Source organism: Mytilus californianus, unplaced genomic scaffold, assembly GCF_021869535.1.
Source record: "Mytilus californianus isolate M0D057914Y unplaced genomic scaffold, xbMytCali1.0.p SCAF_5, whole genome shotgun sequence".
NCBI classification, from domain to species: domain Eukaryota; kingdom Metazoa; phylum Mollusca; class Bivalvia; order Mytilida; family Mytilidae; genus Mytilus; species Mytilus californianus.
The window spans coordinates 27,966,555-27,981,700 of NW_026262701.1; the positions used below are offsets into that span (position 1 = coordinate 27,966,555).

General features: G+C 32.9%; 1 protein-coding gene across 1 annotated transcript; it reads left to right on the forward strand.

Moving 5' to 3' along the window:
* Positions 1-2,626: 2,626 nt before the first annotated feature.
* Positions 2,627-9,584, forward strand: LOC127702071 (GLIPR1-like protein 1). Its single transcript, XM_052206073.1, has 6 exons — positions 2,627-3,118; positions 5,121-5,250; positions 6,084-6,190; positions 7,154-7,269; positions 8,085-8,176; positions 9,473-9,584. The coding sequence occupies exons 1-5, from the start codon at positions 2,876-2,878 to the stop codon at positions 8,170-8,172; spliced, it is 684 nt and encodes a 227-aa protein (XP_052062033.1). The 5' UTR covers positions 2,627-2,875; the 3' UTR covers positions 8,173-8,176; positions 9,473-9,584.
* The last annotated feature ends 5,562 nt before the right edge of the window (positions 9,585-15,146 follow it).

A 15,146-nucleotide genomic window follows, 5' to 3' on the forward strand; every position in this document is an offset into this window, starting at 1 on the left:
TCTTAATTTAACTATCATAACGAATGTATGTACGTATGATTGTGTGTATGCATGTGTGTGTGTGTTTTTGTAACTATGTATGTATGTTTTTATAACTATGTATGAATGTGTTTGTAATTATGTATGTAAATGTTTGTAACTATTTATGAATGTTTTTATAACTATGTATGAATGTGTTTGTAATTATGTATGTATGTGTTTGTAACTATTTATGAATGTTTTTATAACTATGTATGAATGTGTTTGTAATTATGTATGTATGTGTTTGTAACTATGTATGTATGTTTTTATAACTATGTATGTATGTGTTTGTAACTATGTATGTATGTGTTTGTAACTATTTATGAATGTTTTTATAACTATGTATGAATGTGTTTGTAATTATGTATGTATGTGTTTGTAACTATTTATGAATGTTTTTATAACTATGTATGAATGTTTTTGTAACTATTTATGAATGTTTTTGTAACTATGTATGTATGTTTTTATAACTATGTATGTATGTGTTTGTAACTATGTATGTATGTGTTTGTAACTATGTATGTATGGGTTTGTAACTATGTATGAATGTTTTTGTAACTATACTAAATAAGAAGATGTGGTTTGAGTATCAATGAGAAAACTCTCAATCACAGTCACAATGTATAAAAAGTTTAAAATTATCGGTCAAAGTATGGCCTTCAACACGGAGCCTTGGTTCACACCGAAGAGTAAGCTATAAAGGGCTCCAAAATAACTAGTGTAAAACAATTCAAACAGGAAAACCAACGGTCTAATCTATATAAAAAACGAGAAATAAGAAACACCTATGACCACACCAACAAACGACAACTACTGAACAACAGGCTCCTGACTTAGGATAGGTGCATAAAAGACTTGCACTTGCATAAAAGATATGTATGAATGTGTATATAAAAATAAGAAGATGTGGTATAATTGCTAATGAGACAACTCTCCACCAGAGACCACATGACATAGAAGTTAAAAACTATAGGTCACCGTACGACCTTCAACAATTAGCAATACCCATACAGCTATAAAAGGCCCCGAAATGACAAATCATTTGAAAAGAGCCTAATTTCATCAGATCGATACAAAGCAGAAAAACAAGTAACAAAAACACAGACCGGGCGTGGCAGGGTATTTATACGTCCCCATAACTAAAAAGACACTAAGTACAGATCTGAGAGAACTCGCAGTTACTGACAGCTAATTCAAATGTATGTATTCGTGTGTGTGGGTATCGGGTATGAATCTAATAATATGGATACATTGTGTATTCTAGTATGCTTCTTTCCAAATTTATTACTAAACAAAAAATCAAAATTTATTAATCTGACGATCAATTTTAAAACACTATTTCCGTTTTCATTTATGATAATCATTTTGAGCTGTGTAAGGAAGCAAGATCTAAATTTTACTCGTACTTATCTATTTATCTATTTGTTGTATACATTGTTCTTTCCGAAAAGGATAAATGAAATGGAGGTGAGTAATCAATGGACACGCAACCTAAGTAACATGCATCAGACCGATAGTTTTCTCGTTTGAATTGTTTTACATTTGTCATTTCGAGGTCTTTTATAGCTGACTATGCGGTATGGGTTTTACTCATTTTTGAAGGCCGTACGGTGCCTATAGTTGTTACTTCTATGTCATTTGGTCTCTGGTGGAGAGTTGTCTCATTGGCAATCATACCACATCTTCTTATTTTTATGTAAAAAAAATAATATGACGTAAATCAATACGCGGACATGAAAAACCAAACGCAATTGAGGAACAGCGCTTTTGTTTCATTCATGTTTATTTTATAAAAATGAAAGGATGTAGTATGATTGACAATGAGACAACCGTCTATACCTGATTAAATGACGTGGATGTAAGCAATCGACTTAAAATCAACTTTTTTATGTTTTTTCTTATACACGTCAAAATCATCGGAAAACAGTATTTTTCCCTCAAATTGCACCGATTATAAGCTTGATTTTACTTCTTTTAGTTGCCTCTACTTGACTGAGTACCAGAATGTCATAGCACACGTGAGTAGGTAGCCTGTCGAAAAATTAGATATTCCAGTCAAACGTCGGTAATATGAAAAATGTCTATCAGAAGTCACCGTAAGACCTTCAACAATGAGGAAAAAACACAAACAACGTATAGTCAGCTATAAAAGACCTTGACCTGATGATTCAAACGCCAACACAAAAAATAATGTTGGATACATCATGTCTTCTCATTGTTATATCACCACTATTTTTTATTTGCATTGTGCCCTCTTGTACACGTTGTGTTTATCGTCAATAAAGCATCATAAATCTTGAATCTTGATCATGTTTGTCCAAATCTTAACAAATTACTATTAAGAAAGTACATTATCTGTGCATTCCCATAATGAGGAAAGATCTGAACTGTTTCATAAGGGAAATGGCAAAATTTGATAATTTACTTTAAACATGAGTCCAAAAGAAGCTGTCAGATTTTTTTAACGTAGAGTAATTTCAATTTTGATCCAAAATAAAAAATTAACAATTATGAGACAAAAATTAAAAAAGAATGTGAATTATATTAGTATATCACATGTACCTTTAATATACATTTTATCAAATATTTCTTTAGGCAAGAAGGCTAACTCATTATAAGAAAATTTAAAATAGACAAATAATCAAGTTTGTTTTCACATGTATGCAAATCCAAAATTAACATTCAAATCTAAATGCAAATTTGACTTTCAGGAGGAACAAACAGAATTAGTAGCATTTAGTACAAATTATCCGTAATGACCAAACATGCGTCATAACTGACCCATCATTTTTGTATAAAATCTACAGAAATTAGTACTTGACTTCAGTTTGGAATCCATTCTTACAACATAAAAATGCGTTTCCTAGTAATTCTTGTGACTGTTTGTGTGGCTGTTACTTTGAGTTCGCCAATAGAACTTGAGGAGAAACTACGCACACTTTTTGCTGGTGAAAAAGAACTAAGTTTGAAAGGCTTGGGAGTAGATACAAGAGGAACAGGAAGTTCATTGTCTACCTCAGATAGAGACTCAATTCTCCAGCTTCACAACGATGCTCGTAACAGTGTTCAACCATCGGCTTCTAACATGCAGCAAATGGTAAATACAAATATTAGTTTCAAAATTAATTTAATTTTTGTACTTGTCTTCTCTTCTCTTAAATCTCATGTAATCTTTTCTAGATGTTTTCTGCTAACAACGAAACAGCTTAAGATATTAAATTTTTTACAATTTAGCTGAACTATTTAATTTTCGAGTATATATTAAACATTCTTCCTTTGTTAATTTATGTATCATTGTCATTTTGCTTAGTTTCTTTTGTTACCTATTCTGACATCGGACTCGAACTTCTTTTACACAGAGTTTTACTGTGCGTATTGCTGTGTGTTTGTTTATACTACATTGGCTAGAGGTATAGGGGGAGGATTGAGATCTCACAAAACGTTTAACCTCGATTTTCTCGTTGTGTTGAAGACCTATTGGTGGCCTTCGGCTGTTTTCTGCTCTATGGTCGCGTTGTTGTCTCTTTGACACATTCCCCATTTCCATTCTCAATTTTATTAAATGTGTACTTTATAGTAAACTTCAATACCATTTCACTGTGATATATATCATTACCGATAAACATGTATTGATTCCTGAGGTTCCAGAAAAGTTGAAATTAAAAGAAAGAAAAAACCAACTGTTTTGGGTTAAAGTAGCTTGGGTGTCTTCATCCATCTTGGATTTTGAAATAGCAGATAACAATCGGTCTAGATCTTTAATGAAATGTGCAAATTTCGAAAGTAGTATGTAATTCATCTGTAAGACCTTTCATGTAAATATAGAAAAATATTTGTTTTGTCATATTTACGGCTGGATTTTACAAAAAACAGAATATTTTTGTTCGATTCATATTTTTTTTCAACTTTGCCACATAAGGGGAGATAACTCAGATATAAGGCAGATAACTCAGATATAGAAACTTTTATAATAGAATGTGTTGTGAATTTGCCTATTTTATTATGTAGAAAGATAACGAGTACGGTGACCCCATTTTTCTTTTTCTTATCTGAAAGCATATTATTAGAGCTATCTTCTCATATTTTATCTTAAAATTCTATGGTGTAGTTTTCTTTTTATCACATAAAATTGGGTTTTCCATGCATAAAAAAGTATGATATAAACTACATTTTGACAAATTATTAAAAAATTCTATGGATTTTAATTTAGACCCCCCATCTACCTTAAAAATTATAAGGATTAAACACATTTTTTCTAGGGGTTATTAATGTGTAAACTGGGTTGCTGACTCACAAACTTAACTTATAAGTACTTTGGACATTTATTCAGTTTGAGAGTTAATCGGCCAAGTTAACACATCAATAACCGCTAGAAAAAAAAGTATCGCACGTTTATATTACTACCACGTGGTCTTTACCGCTGCTTGTTGAATGTCAGTCCACGCGGATACAAAAAGTCAGTGCTTCAGTACACTTTGACTGCATAATCTTACTAAGGCTGAACTTCTCCAGTTGGCATTAGATGTTTTAAATTAGTATTTTTGGTTTTGGTGTTCATAAGTGTTTTATATTTTGACTTTTCAGTCTTGGTTTTAGTGGAATACCTGATTTAGATGACCACAGAACACATGTCATGCGCACAAAATTCGGGAACATATTAAATTACGACTGGAAATTGTTTATTGTGGTCCTATTTCTATATGATGTTTAATTGAAATAGGTAAATAACAAAGTTTGTTTTCACATGAATACTAATCCAAAAGTTACATTAAAATTTAAAATGCAAATTTAACTTTCAGGAGGAACAAACAGAATTAGTAGCATTAAGTAGAAATTAACACAGAACTATTTAAAATCCAAAACCTAATACTAACGTTAGGAAATGCTCAAACCAAAGAGGAACTCACTTTTAACTAAATGTTATCCCCACATTTTATTTTATTCATACTTGCACAAATTGTGCAATTCTTTATCTACACACATAAAAGCCTGATATAGGCATGTGTATACCAATAACTTCATTCCACCAGTATTTTCGTTGATTTTTTGATAATTTGTATTAAACATTGGTTGTTTTACCTTTAACATTTTCTCTGTAGACCTGGAGCAATGAATTAGCTTCTGTAGCTCAGACTTACGCTAATAAATGCGTCTGGAGTCACAACAGTGCAAGGTCATCACAGGCAAGCAGTTTCTACTACGTCGGTGAAAATATTTACGTTACAACAAGTAAGTCAATTATCATCGTACAAACGCTTATCCACTGTGTCTCGCACTTAAACTATTATTATGTCGACATTTTCAAAGTATAGTTGTATAAGAATTTATGACTATATCTCAAAATGAGAACGTTTTGGCATTTTTGAGTTAAACCAGAAAGCCAGAAGTTTCCAGCATTAAATCAAATATTAAAATATGAATACAAATATTTGACAAGCATATATCTTGTTAACATATTAAGAATATTGTTACTTGATAGTAAGATTTATATCACATTTTGATATTTATATTCAAGGGGTAAAATCGTCGCCTTATAATGATACATTCTTCTTTATTGAAAACTTATTTATGAAGGTATGTGACTTATCTGTCATATTTGAATCAATGCTTTTATTCATCAATCGGTAATCCAAAATTCAAAGACAGAACTTTATGAAATTAAAGTTTATGACAAATGATATGCGGTTAATATTGCTGCAAACAATCAAAACACTGTCTGATTCGATTGATGTAGTCGAGAGTGACCGTTGAAAAAAAAATATTAGAGAAACCCGTGTCGTGCTAAATAAAATCGGAGTAAAAATTCTATATTAATACCACCGAACATATGTCCCTGAAAGTAGACTCTCAATATCTGACGGATCATCCGCATAACACTTCTGTATCCTCCTCACGATTATACATTTATTAGACAGTAACCCAAAGACACAAATAACCAAAACACAGAGGGTAACATACAGAGGGTAACATACAGAGGGTAACATACAATGGGTAACATACAGTTGCCAACAGTAAACAGATTCATATTCATCAGTTTAATATATTAATAAATATTTTGATAGGTTCTTATGGATATTTGGACAGCGGTGTTGCATCATGGGTCAATGAAAAGAAAGACTACGATTATGCGTCTAATTCATGCAGTGGAGTGTGTGGACACTATACACAGGTGAGAATATTAAGTATCAATAAATTTGTATTCCTACCATTCAAGGAACGAAGCAATTGTGATATTATGTTGCACGTTAAAGGCATTGAACTGGGTTTTACTATTGAACTAATAGGTAAAGATTAAAGACTTACCCCCAGTTTTTGGTGGGGTTCGTCTTTAGTTTTCTATGTTATGTTTTGTGTACTATTGTTTGTCTGTTGGTCTTTTTCGTTTTTAGCCATGGCGTTGTCAGTTTATATTCAATTTATGAGTTTGAATATCCCTCTAGTATATTTCGCCTCTCTTTTAGAAATATGTGACAATCACAAGAAAAGTTATTGTTTTAGTTGCTGATATCTATTGCTTGTTTCGTCTTCGTCGGGATTTGCTGCTCCATTTCTTTGAAAGTATAAAAAAAAAAGACATTCACCGAATCATTACTTTTTCAGACACAACCTAGGTGCTATTGACTTCTTCAGATAAATTACATTACGGTTAAAAAACGTTGAATTTGCATAAAAGGAGGTCAGAAGGCATGCTGTAAAGGAATTCAGCCATGGTTAATCATAAAAACTCTAACTATCTTTTTAATTCGAGACTCCAAGTGTATCATTACAAAGTGTAAGAAAATGTCACGCTTCTTTTCTTGTACCATACTTTGTCCACCGAGGACGGCCAAATCAGAAAATCGTTTCGGACACAGAATCCCAAAAGGTATTAGTACCATACATGCCCATGCAGAGAAATTAACGGGCTATCTTTGGTTTGATTTTACATGATAAGTCAAAAATGATGTTAAATTCCAGACATGTTTTATGAGAGTGCTGCAATCGGCAGGTTATGCCATTTTTTTTAGGCATCGCATATCAAAAGCTTATCAATTTCGTCTCGCCCTCAAAAGGGCATATATGGGCTACTATGTTGCGCTAATTGATTCGATCAATCTTTTCATAATATCTTTTTATAATATTTCGTCAACAGGTTGTCTGGGCTGACAGTACCAAGCTTGGATGTGCCGTAGGAAGTTGTGCTACTATGACTAATTTACCATCTTACTTTAAGAATGTCAAATTCTTAGTATGCAACTATGGACCAGGGTAAGTTTTTACGTTCAAATAAGCTAATAATTTACATAGATATATAATTAATATCTTTTACATTACATTAAGTGTTAAAAAACATAAAAAAAGATCTGTAATAGTAAGTTGTATTTTGTTTTCTTTCTTTAAAACTATTTTGTCTGTTTCTGATTGCAAGAAAGTAAGACTTTTCAATAGCGGAACTTTGTTATATTACATTAGTTACAAAATTTGCATCATTAAACATTTGCCATATTTACCACTTCCAATAGGAGTACGGTATCAGTTAGAACGTTGACAGAGGGTCATGAAATCGGGACTATATTCTGAATGGAGTTTTATTATTTCTTTCATTTTTAATTTCTGCACAATATTTCTATTCACAGTAACTACCATCAATCATTTCATTTGAAAGATTTGTTGATCTTTACCTTGGATTGAAATATGGTATATATTTGTGAGTAATAACATTTTAATATGTTTGTTTCAAGAACTTATTTCAGATTATGTACCATGTCAAACAAATTTTTGACGTTAAACATGACACGTTCTCAATCAAATGAAAGTCGAGAACGTTCAGTTCTATAATGTGACTTTATAAGCAGGTCTTGCTATGGACACCAGTTGATGAGGTCATTAGATTGGCATTAGCAGGATACGAATATTTTGTAAGAGCTAAACTGGATACTGTCTTGCTATACAAATAGACTTCCAGTCATTTCACAAGTAACTTAATAAACGCATGTGCATATAATGTAAATGGATTTTTCTTGATCGACTTCTGAATCATATAGTTCAAACGAATTTAAAAATACACTCCCTTAATTTTGCAGTGGTAATTACAATGGTGTGAAACCTTATGAACAAGGCACAGCAAGCAATGACAATGGATCAGCAGGAACATCCGGCGGCTGCAAGTAGATAGGTAATTTGAGCTTTTCAAGTAGTTGTTGCAGCTTCCAGCTTTTACTTTTACAAGCTGACTACTAATGTTCATCCTATATGAGTTTTTATATTAACTCCCGAAACCAAAGTGAAAAAAATCCTTTCAAATGTTCTAAACACTTTTATTTCAATTTCTATGTTATTGAGTTTATTTCAAATGTGACTATGTTAACCATGTCAGTTGTTAATCACTGCATATGATATCATTAACTTTAAAATATATTATTTTTAGAATATGTAAGATAAATCAGTCTTCATCTAATAAAATATAAGGTTCAACAGAGTAAATATGATTGAGTAAACATATAAAAAAAAACATAATACGACGCTAAATAAACCTTTGAAGAACACTGGTGGAACAAGGTATAAAATTTGACCTTTTAGATAGTTTATTCCAACAAAACCTTGCAAGAACAAAGAGTTCCAAATGGTGAACTTGAAATCATCGATCCCTTCGTTTACGGACGCCATCACGAGTTAGTTGACCGTTATGGAATAACCGTTTCACAGATGATATCGGATATGTTCCTTATGTCGTAACTACAATACCCTTCCCTTTTCACGAATGTGACCTACCGAATTAGACTATTTACCGGATTTGTTATAATATAAGCAACATGACGGGTACCACATGTGGAGCAGGATCTGCTTACCCTTCCGGAGCACCTGAGACCACCCCCAGTTTTTGGTGGGGTTCGTGTTGCTTTGTCTTTACTTTTCTATGTTGTGTCATCTGTACTATTATTTGTCTGTTTGTCTTTTTATTTTTGGCCATGGCGTTGTCAGTTTGTTTTCGATCTATGAATTTGGCTGTCCCTTTGGTATCTTTCGTCTCTCTTTTACAAAGAAGTTAAAATTAAAATATACACACAACCTCTTCATGTCAACTTTGTGGGTGGATAATTGTCTCATTGGCAATCATACCACATCTCTTTATCTTCATATACATAAAAATAACTCGAGAAAAACGAACAAGAGTCATGTCATAATTCATTTTATTAAACATACAGTACAATATAAATATAGGAAAAGACAAACCAATGAAAACGTTGTCTCGATAAAATTGTACCTATAAGGCATTTATACTATATGACCTAATTCCTTATTTGAAATACGTATACACTATTTGATATAATATATGTTTAATCCTGGAAGTCATATGCACTGAAATAAAGATCAAATGATTATATCACACATGCAATTTTCTGTAGACTTGGGTTACACTTATATTTATACATATCGATCAAAACATAATAACTTGTCTTTTATTTTGTAGAATGAGCAAGCAGCGTACAAAATGGTTTGTTGAAACCCGACGACTAGACAAAAAATTGTAACTTTCTTTTATATTTGTCCACAACCTTATAATTAAAATGTTTCACGCATGGTCTCGTGGTCTTAATTATTATGCACATAGAATTATACATTAAAAGGATAATCAGAATGAAAAAGTATTTGAAAGTTAACCAGGCCACAACAACCACCAACATTTACCCCCCTCCTCCTCCCGCAAAATTAGAAAAACACATCGAACAATAGGGGAACCAGATATCCTGACAGGGGCGTAGCTGGACTTAAATAAAGTGCAATCATAACGATCACCGAGCGAAGCGAGGCGAAAATATTTTTTGGACCATTTTATGCAGAAAATGATTAATTTTTTCGGGCATTTTCCCGGTATGCCATGCTTTTGAAATTCACATCACTCCTTTACGCCCAAACTCCTATTTTGTGAATACTTGTGGACTTTATAGTGATTCGGCAAGGGAGGAGGCTATGGGCCGCTCAAATTCCCCAGCTGGTCCAGGGTAGCACCCTAGTCAGAGATCCATGGCAGCATCGTATACGGTGGTCCAGGGAAGCGAATCCCCATGAAGCTCCGGGCATACGAGTAATTACAGTGACTGCTCTGAACATGAAAAATACCCTACCTGTTTCTTACTATACATTGTATCATATTTTCATGAAATGATAGTAAAAGTCTAGTGAGTTCCGTAATTTGCTGCTTATATTATTAACATGGTTATTTTCAAATATAAAATAAATTTTATAAAACGGGAAGATCAGGAGGAGTCGACAACCGAAGCGTTAATCAATGGACAATTGACAAACCCGGGAACAGATAAGACACAAAAGGAGAAACAAAAACATTCAACATTGAAACCTAAATACAGATGAAAAACACAGATCCAAAACAACAATGTGGCGACCTCCGGTGCTCCGGAAGGGTAAGCAGTGACTGCTTCTTGCAAGACACCCGTAGTGTTTCTCACGAATGTCATTCTCAAATCAAAGGAGAGGTTTCTACGACAACGGTAGAAGGTCATTTGGGACACAGATACCCCGGGTGAATTAATAGTCTTTTAGACAAACGGACAATAGGAATGCGAAATCTAACGGCCACTTTTAAGTCTTGACTTATAAGTAAGGGAAATAAATCTAAGATGTTTTCAAGGTGATTGTATTGAGCCTGTATTATTAAATGTTAATACTGCATGTATAGTTAATATCCAAAGTCCATATATCTATTTTTGCCAAGGCAAATGATCGCAGAACTATCTCGGTGTTGATATCCATTTCTTTGTGAACATGTATGAACGCCAACGAAGATAGTCTGTCCTGTGCCATGTTTGAACGGAGAAGTTTTCGGTCGCCGTAATGCACTAAATGACCGTTCAGTAGTTGATGTAGTTACTGGCATTGTAACTAGAATTAAGAAGATTGCGAATATTGAAGGATATAGTTCCTTATTAGTCACTGCTAGAGACGACATCAGAGATTTGGGCTTTAAACACCGCCCGACACGATAATCTGTAAAGACTAAAAACTATCCGTAATTCAATTTCATTTTTTTTTTTTATGAAAAAAATGTGCAAGCAAATGATTTTTTGCGTAAAGGCAGCTACGCGCCTGCCTGACTTGGTACAGGTACAGCAAATAGCGAGGTAATACCGTATTTATGATGCCCGCATAAAACTTTCTTTTGCCTATCCAGATCACATGTCATAAATGTAAAACACAATAAACCTGCACAGCCCAGGTACCAGCAATATGACAAACTTAAGGACACTATAACTAGTTTATGAGAACATAGCTCACAAAATGATACCCCACCCCTAAATAAAGCAATGTCTTATCGTTTGCTTGAATTCGGATAAAGGAAAACAAAATAAGAGACGAATAAAAGCATTATATAGTGAAGTAAGGGGGGAGGGGGGGGGGGGGGTAAAAAGAAATTGTGGGGGCCCCATGTGAGCTTATGCCATCACTTGGCGTCCGTCGTCGTCGTCGTCTGTCGTCGTAAACTATTTCAAAAATCTTCTCCTCTAAAACTACTGGGCCAAATACCTTCAAACTTTAACTAAATGTTCCTTAGGGTATCTAGTTTATAAATTGTATCCGAAGTTTTGATCCATCGACAAACATGGCCGCCATGGCTAAAAATAGAACATAGGGGTCAAATGCAGTTTTTGGCTTATATCTCAAAAACTAAAGCTTTTAGAGCAAATGTGACATGGGGTTAAATTTTTCAATTGGTCAAGATCTATCAGTTCTGAAATTTTCAGACGAATCGAACAACCCATTGTTGGGTTGCTGCCACCGAATTGGTAGTTTTAACAAAATTTTGCAGTTTTTTGTTATTATTTTGAATATTATTATAGATATATAAAAAACTGTAAGCAGCAATAATGTTCAGCAAAGTAAGATCTACAAAAAAGTTAATATGACCATAATTGTCAATTGACCCCTTAAGGAGTTATTGCCCTTTAAAGACAATTTTACACAATTTGTTCATTAAGTTTGCTAACATTTAAAAATCTTCTCCTCTGAAACTACTGGGCCAATTACCTTCAAACTTTAACTAAATGTTCCTTAGGATATCTTGTTTATAAATTGTATCCGAAGTTTGTATCCATTGACAAACATGGCCGCCATGGCTAAAAATAGAACATAAGGGTCAAATGCAGTTTTTGGATTATATCTCAAAAACTAAATCTTTTAGAGCAAATGTGACATGGGGTAAAATTGTTTAATTGGTCATGATCTATCGACCCTGAAATTATCAGACGAATCGAACAACCCATCGTTGGGTTGCTGCCACCGAATTGGTAGTTTTAACAAAGTTTTGCAGTTTTTTGTTATCATTTTGAATATTACTATAGATATATGTAAACTGTAAGCAGCAATAATGTTCAGCAAAGTAAGATCTACAAAAAAGTTAATATGACCAAAATTGTCAATTGATCCCTTAAGGAGTTATTGCCCTTTAAAGACAATTTTACACAATTTGTTCATCAAGTTTGCTAACATTTAAAAATCTTCTCCTCTAAAATACAGGTGAGCGATTCCGGCTCTTGAGAGCCTCTTGTTTCTCATTTCAGTTTTCAGAAATTAAAAAGAATTATTCTTCAAATATTATTTTTTTTTCAAATTTCAAATATTGAAACATTTCAAGAAGTAATCTTTAATTCCACAGTATGGCCCATTAGATTTGTAAAATCTTTGACCACATTTATTTATTTGTTATTCCAAATCTGACTGTGTATTTAGATTTTTAATTTTGGGTCCAGTTTTCAAATTGATCTACATTAAGATCCAAAGGGTCCAAAATTAAACTTAGTTTGATTTTAACAAAAATTGAATATATGGGGTTCTTTGATATGCTGAATCTAAACATGTATTTAGATTTTTGATTATGGGCCCAGTTTTCAAGTTGGTCCAAATTGGGGTCCAAAATTAAACTTTGTTTGATTTCAACCAAAATTGAATATATGGGGTTCTTTGATATGCTGAATCTAACCATGTATTTAGATTTTTTATTTGTGGGCCCGCTATCAAATTTGTTCATATTGAGGTCAAAAGGGTCCAAAATTAAACTTTGTTTTATTTCATCAAAAATTGAATTATTGGGGTTCTTTGATATGCCAAATCTAACCCTGTATTTAGATTTTTAATTTTGGGTCCAGTTTTCAAATTGGTCTACATTAAGGTCCAAAGGGTCCAAAATTAAACTTAGTTTGATTTTAACAAAAATTGAATATATGGGGTTCTTTGATATGCTGAATCTAAACATGTATTTAAATTTTTGATTTTGGGGCCCAGTTTTCAAGTTGGTCCAAATTGGGGTCCAAAATTAAACTTTGTTTGATTTCAACAAAAATTGAATATATGGGGTTCTTTGATATGCTGAATCTAACCATGTATTTAGATTTTTTATTTGTGGGCCCCGCTATCGAATTGGTTCATATTGAGGACAAAAGGGTCCAAAATTAAATTTGTTTTATTTCATCAAAAATTGAATTATTGGGGTTCTTTGATATGCCAAATCTAACCCTGTATTTAGATTTTTAATTTTGGGTCCAGTTTTCAAATTGGTCTACATTAAGGTCCAAAGGGTCCAAAATTAAACTTAGTTTGATTTTAACAAAAATTGAATATATGGGGGTTCTTTGATATGCTGAATCTAAACATGTATTTAGATTTTTGATTATGGGCCCAGTTTTCAAGTTGGTCCAAATTGGGGTCCAAAATTAAACTTTGTTTGATTTCAACCAAAATTGAATATATGGGGTTCTTTGATATGCTGAATCTAACCATGTATTTAGATTTTTTATTTGTGGGCCCCGCTATCAAATTTGTTCATATTGAGGTCAAAAGGGTCCAAAATTAAACTTTGTTTTATTTCATCAAAAATTGAATTATTGGGGTTCTTTGATATGCCAAATCTAACCCTGTATTTAGATTTTTAATTTTGGGTCCAGTTTTCAAATTGGTCTACATTAAGGTCCAAAGGGTCCAAAATTAAACTTAGTTTGATTTTAACAAAAATTGAATATATGGGGGTTCTTTGATATGCTGAATCTAAACATGTATTTAGATTTTTGATTATGGGCCCAGTTTTCAAGTTGGTCCAAATTGGGGTCCAAAATTAAACTTTGTTTGATTTCAACAAAAATTGAATATATCGGGTTCTTTGATATGCTGAATCTAACCATGTATTTTGATTTTTGGGCCCCATTTTCAAATTGGTCCACATTGAGGTCAAAAGTGTCCCCTAAATTAAACTTTGTTTAATTGCATCAAAAATTGAATTCTTTGGATTCTTTGATATGCTGATCTAACCATGTATTTAGATTTTGGATATTGGACCATAATAGGTAAATTAAAAAAATTTAAGCTCTTAGACCACATTCATTCTGTGTCAGAAACCTATGTTGTGTCAAATATTTAATCACAATCCAAATTCAGAGCTGTATCAAACTTGAATGTTGTGTCCATACTTGCCCCAACTGTTCAGGGTTCGACCTCTGCGGTCGTATCAAGCTGCGCCCAGCGGAGCATTTTATTTTAAATACTGTTTTCACAATGGTTAAGAATTGTCTGTCTTCGTTTACTTCCATCATCAAATTTCTGTATCCATGTGCTGTATGGAGTAAGGGAAACATGCTTAAGTTCACTGTAGCTTTTCTATTAAATGCCATTTATCATTACTATTTATCTTATTTTTTCAGATAAAGAACCTGAATCCAGTAGCAATACAGGGGCAATAAATACCATTGCAAGGGAGCAGTTGTTGAATCAAAGGGCCAAAACTATTGGTGTTTTACCAGGACTCGGTGCTTATGATAATGATACAAGTGATTCTGAAACATCTAGTAGTGACTCTGAATGTGATTTCAGTATACAGAAAAAAGTTAAGATTCAAATCAATACACAGTGATTAGTTTTGACAGTTATCAATTTTTGAAATGTTCCACATGGTTCCAAATTTATACCAGTGGTTTAAAATTTATAAACAGCCTTATATTAAAGGACATGCAAGCTGTTTTGTTTCTTTATCTGAACCATTCTTATATGCAAAGAATATGAAGCACTTGTTCAGATTTCAGTGAAATAGAAAACGTTAGCCACCACCAGACAAAAATGGTTATGAATAGTTGACATTGTTT

Bases quoted from the DNA above. Each gene is read 5' to 3' on its own strand.
- LOC127702071 (XM_052206073.1), top strand. From the start codon at position 2,876: ATGCGTTTCCTAGTAATTCTTGTGACTGTTTGTGTGGCTGTTACTTTG. The intron at 3,119-5,120 runs GTAAATACAAAT...TTTTCTCTGTAG, and splicing joins CTTCTAACATGCAGCAAATG to ACCTGGAGCAATGAATTAGC. The intron at 7,270-8,084 runs GTAAGTTTTTAC...TTAATTTTGCAG, and splicing joins GTATGCAACTATGGACCAGG to TGGTAATTACAATGGTGTGA.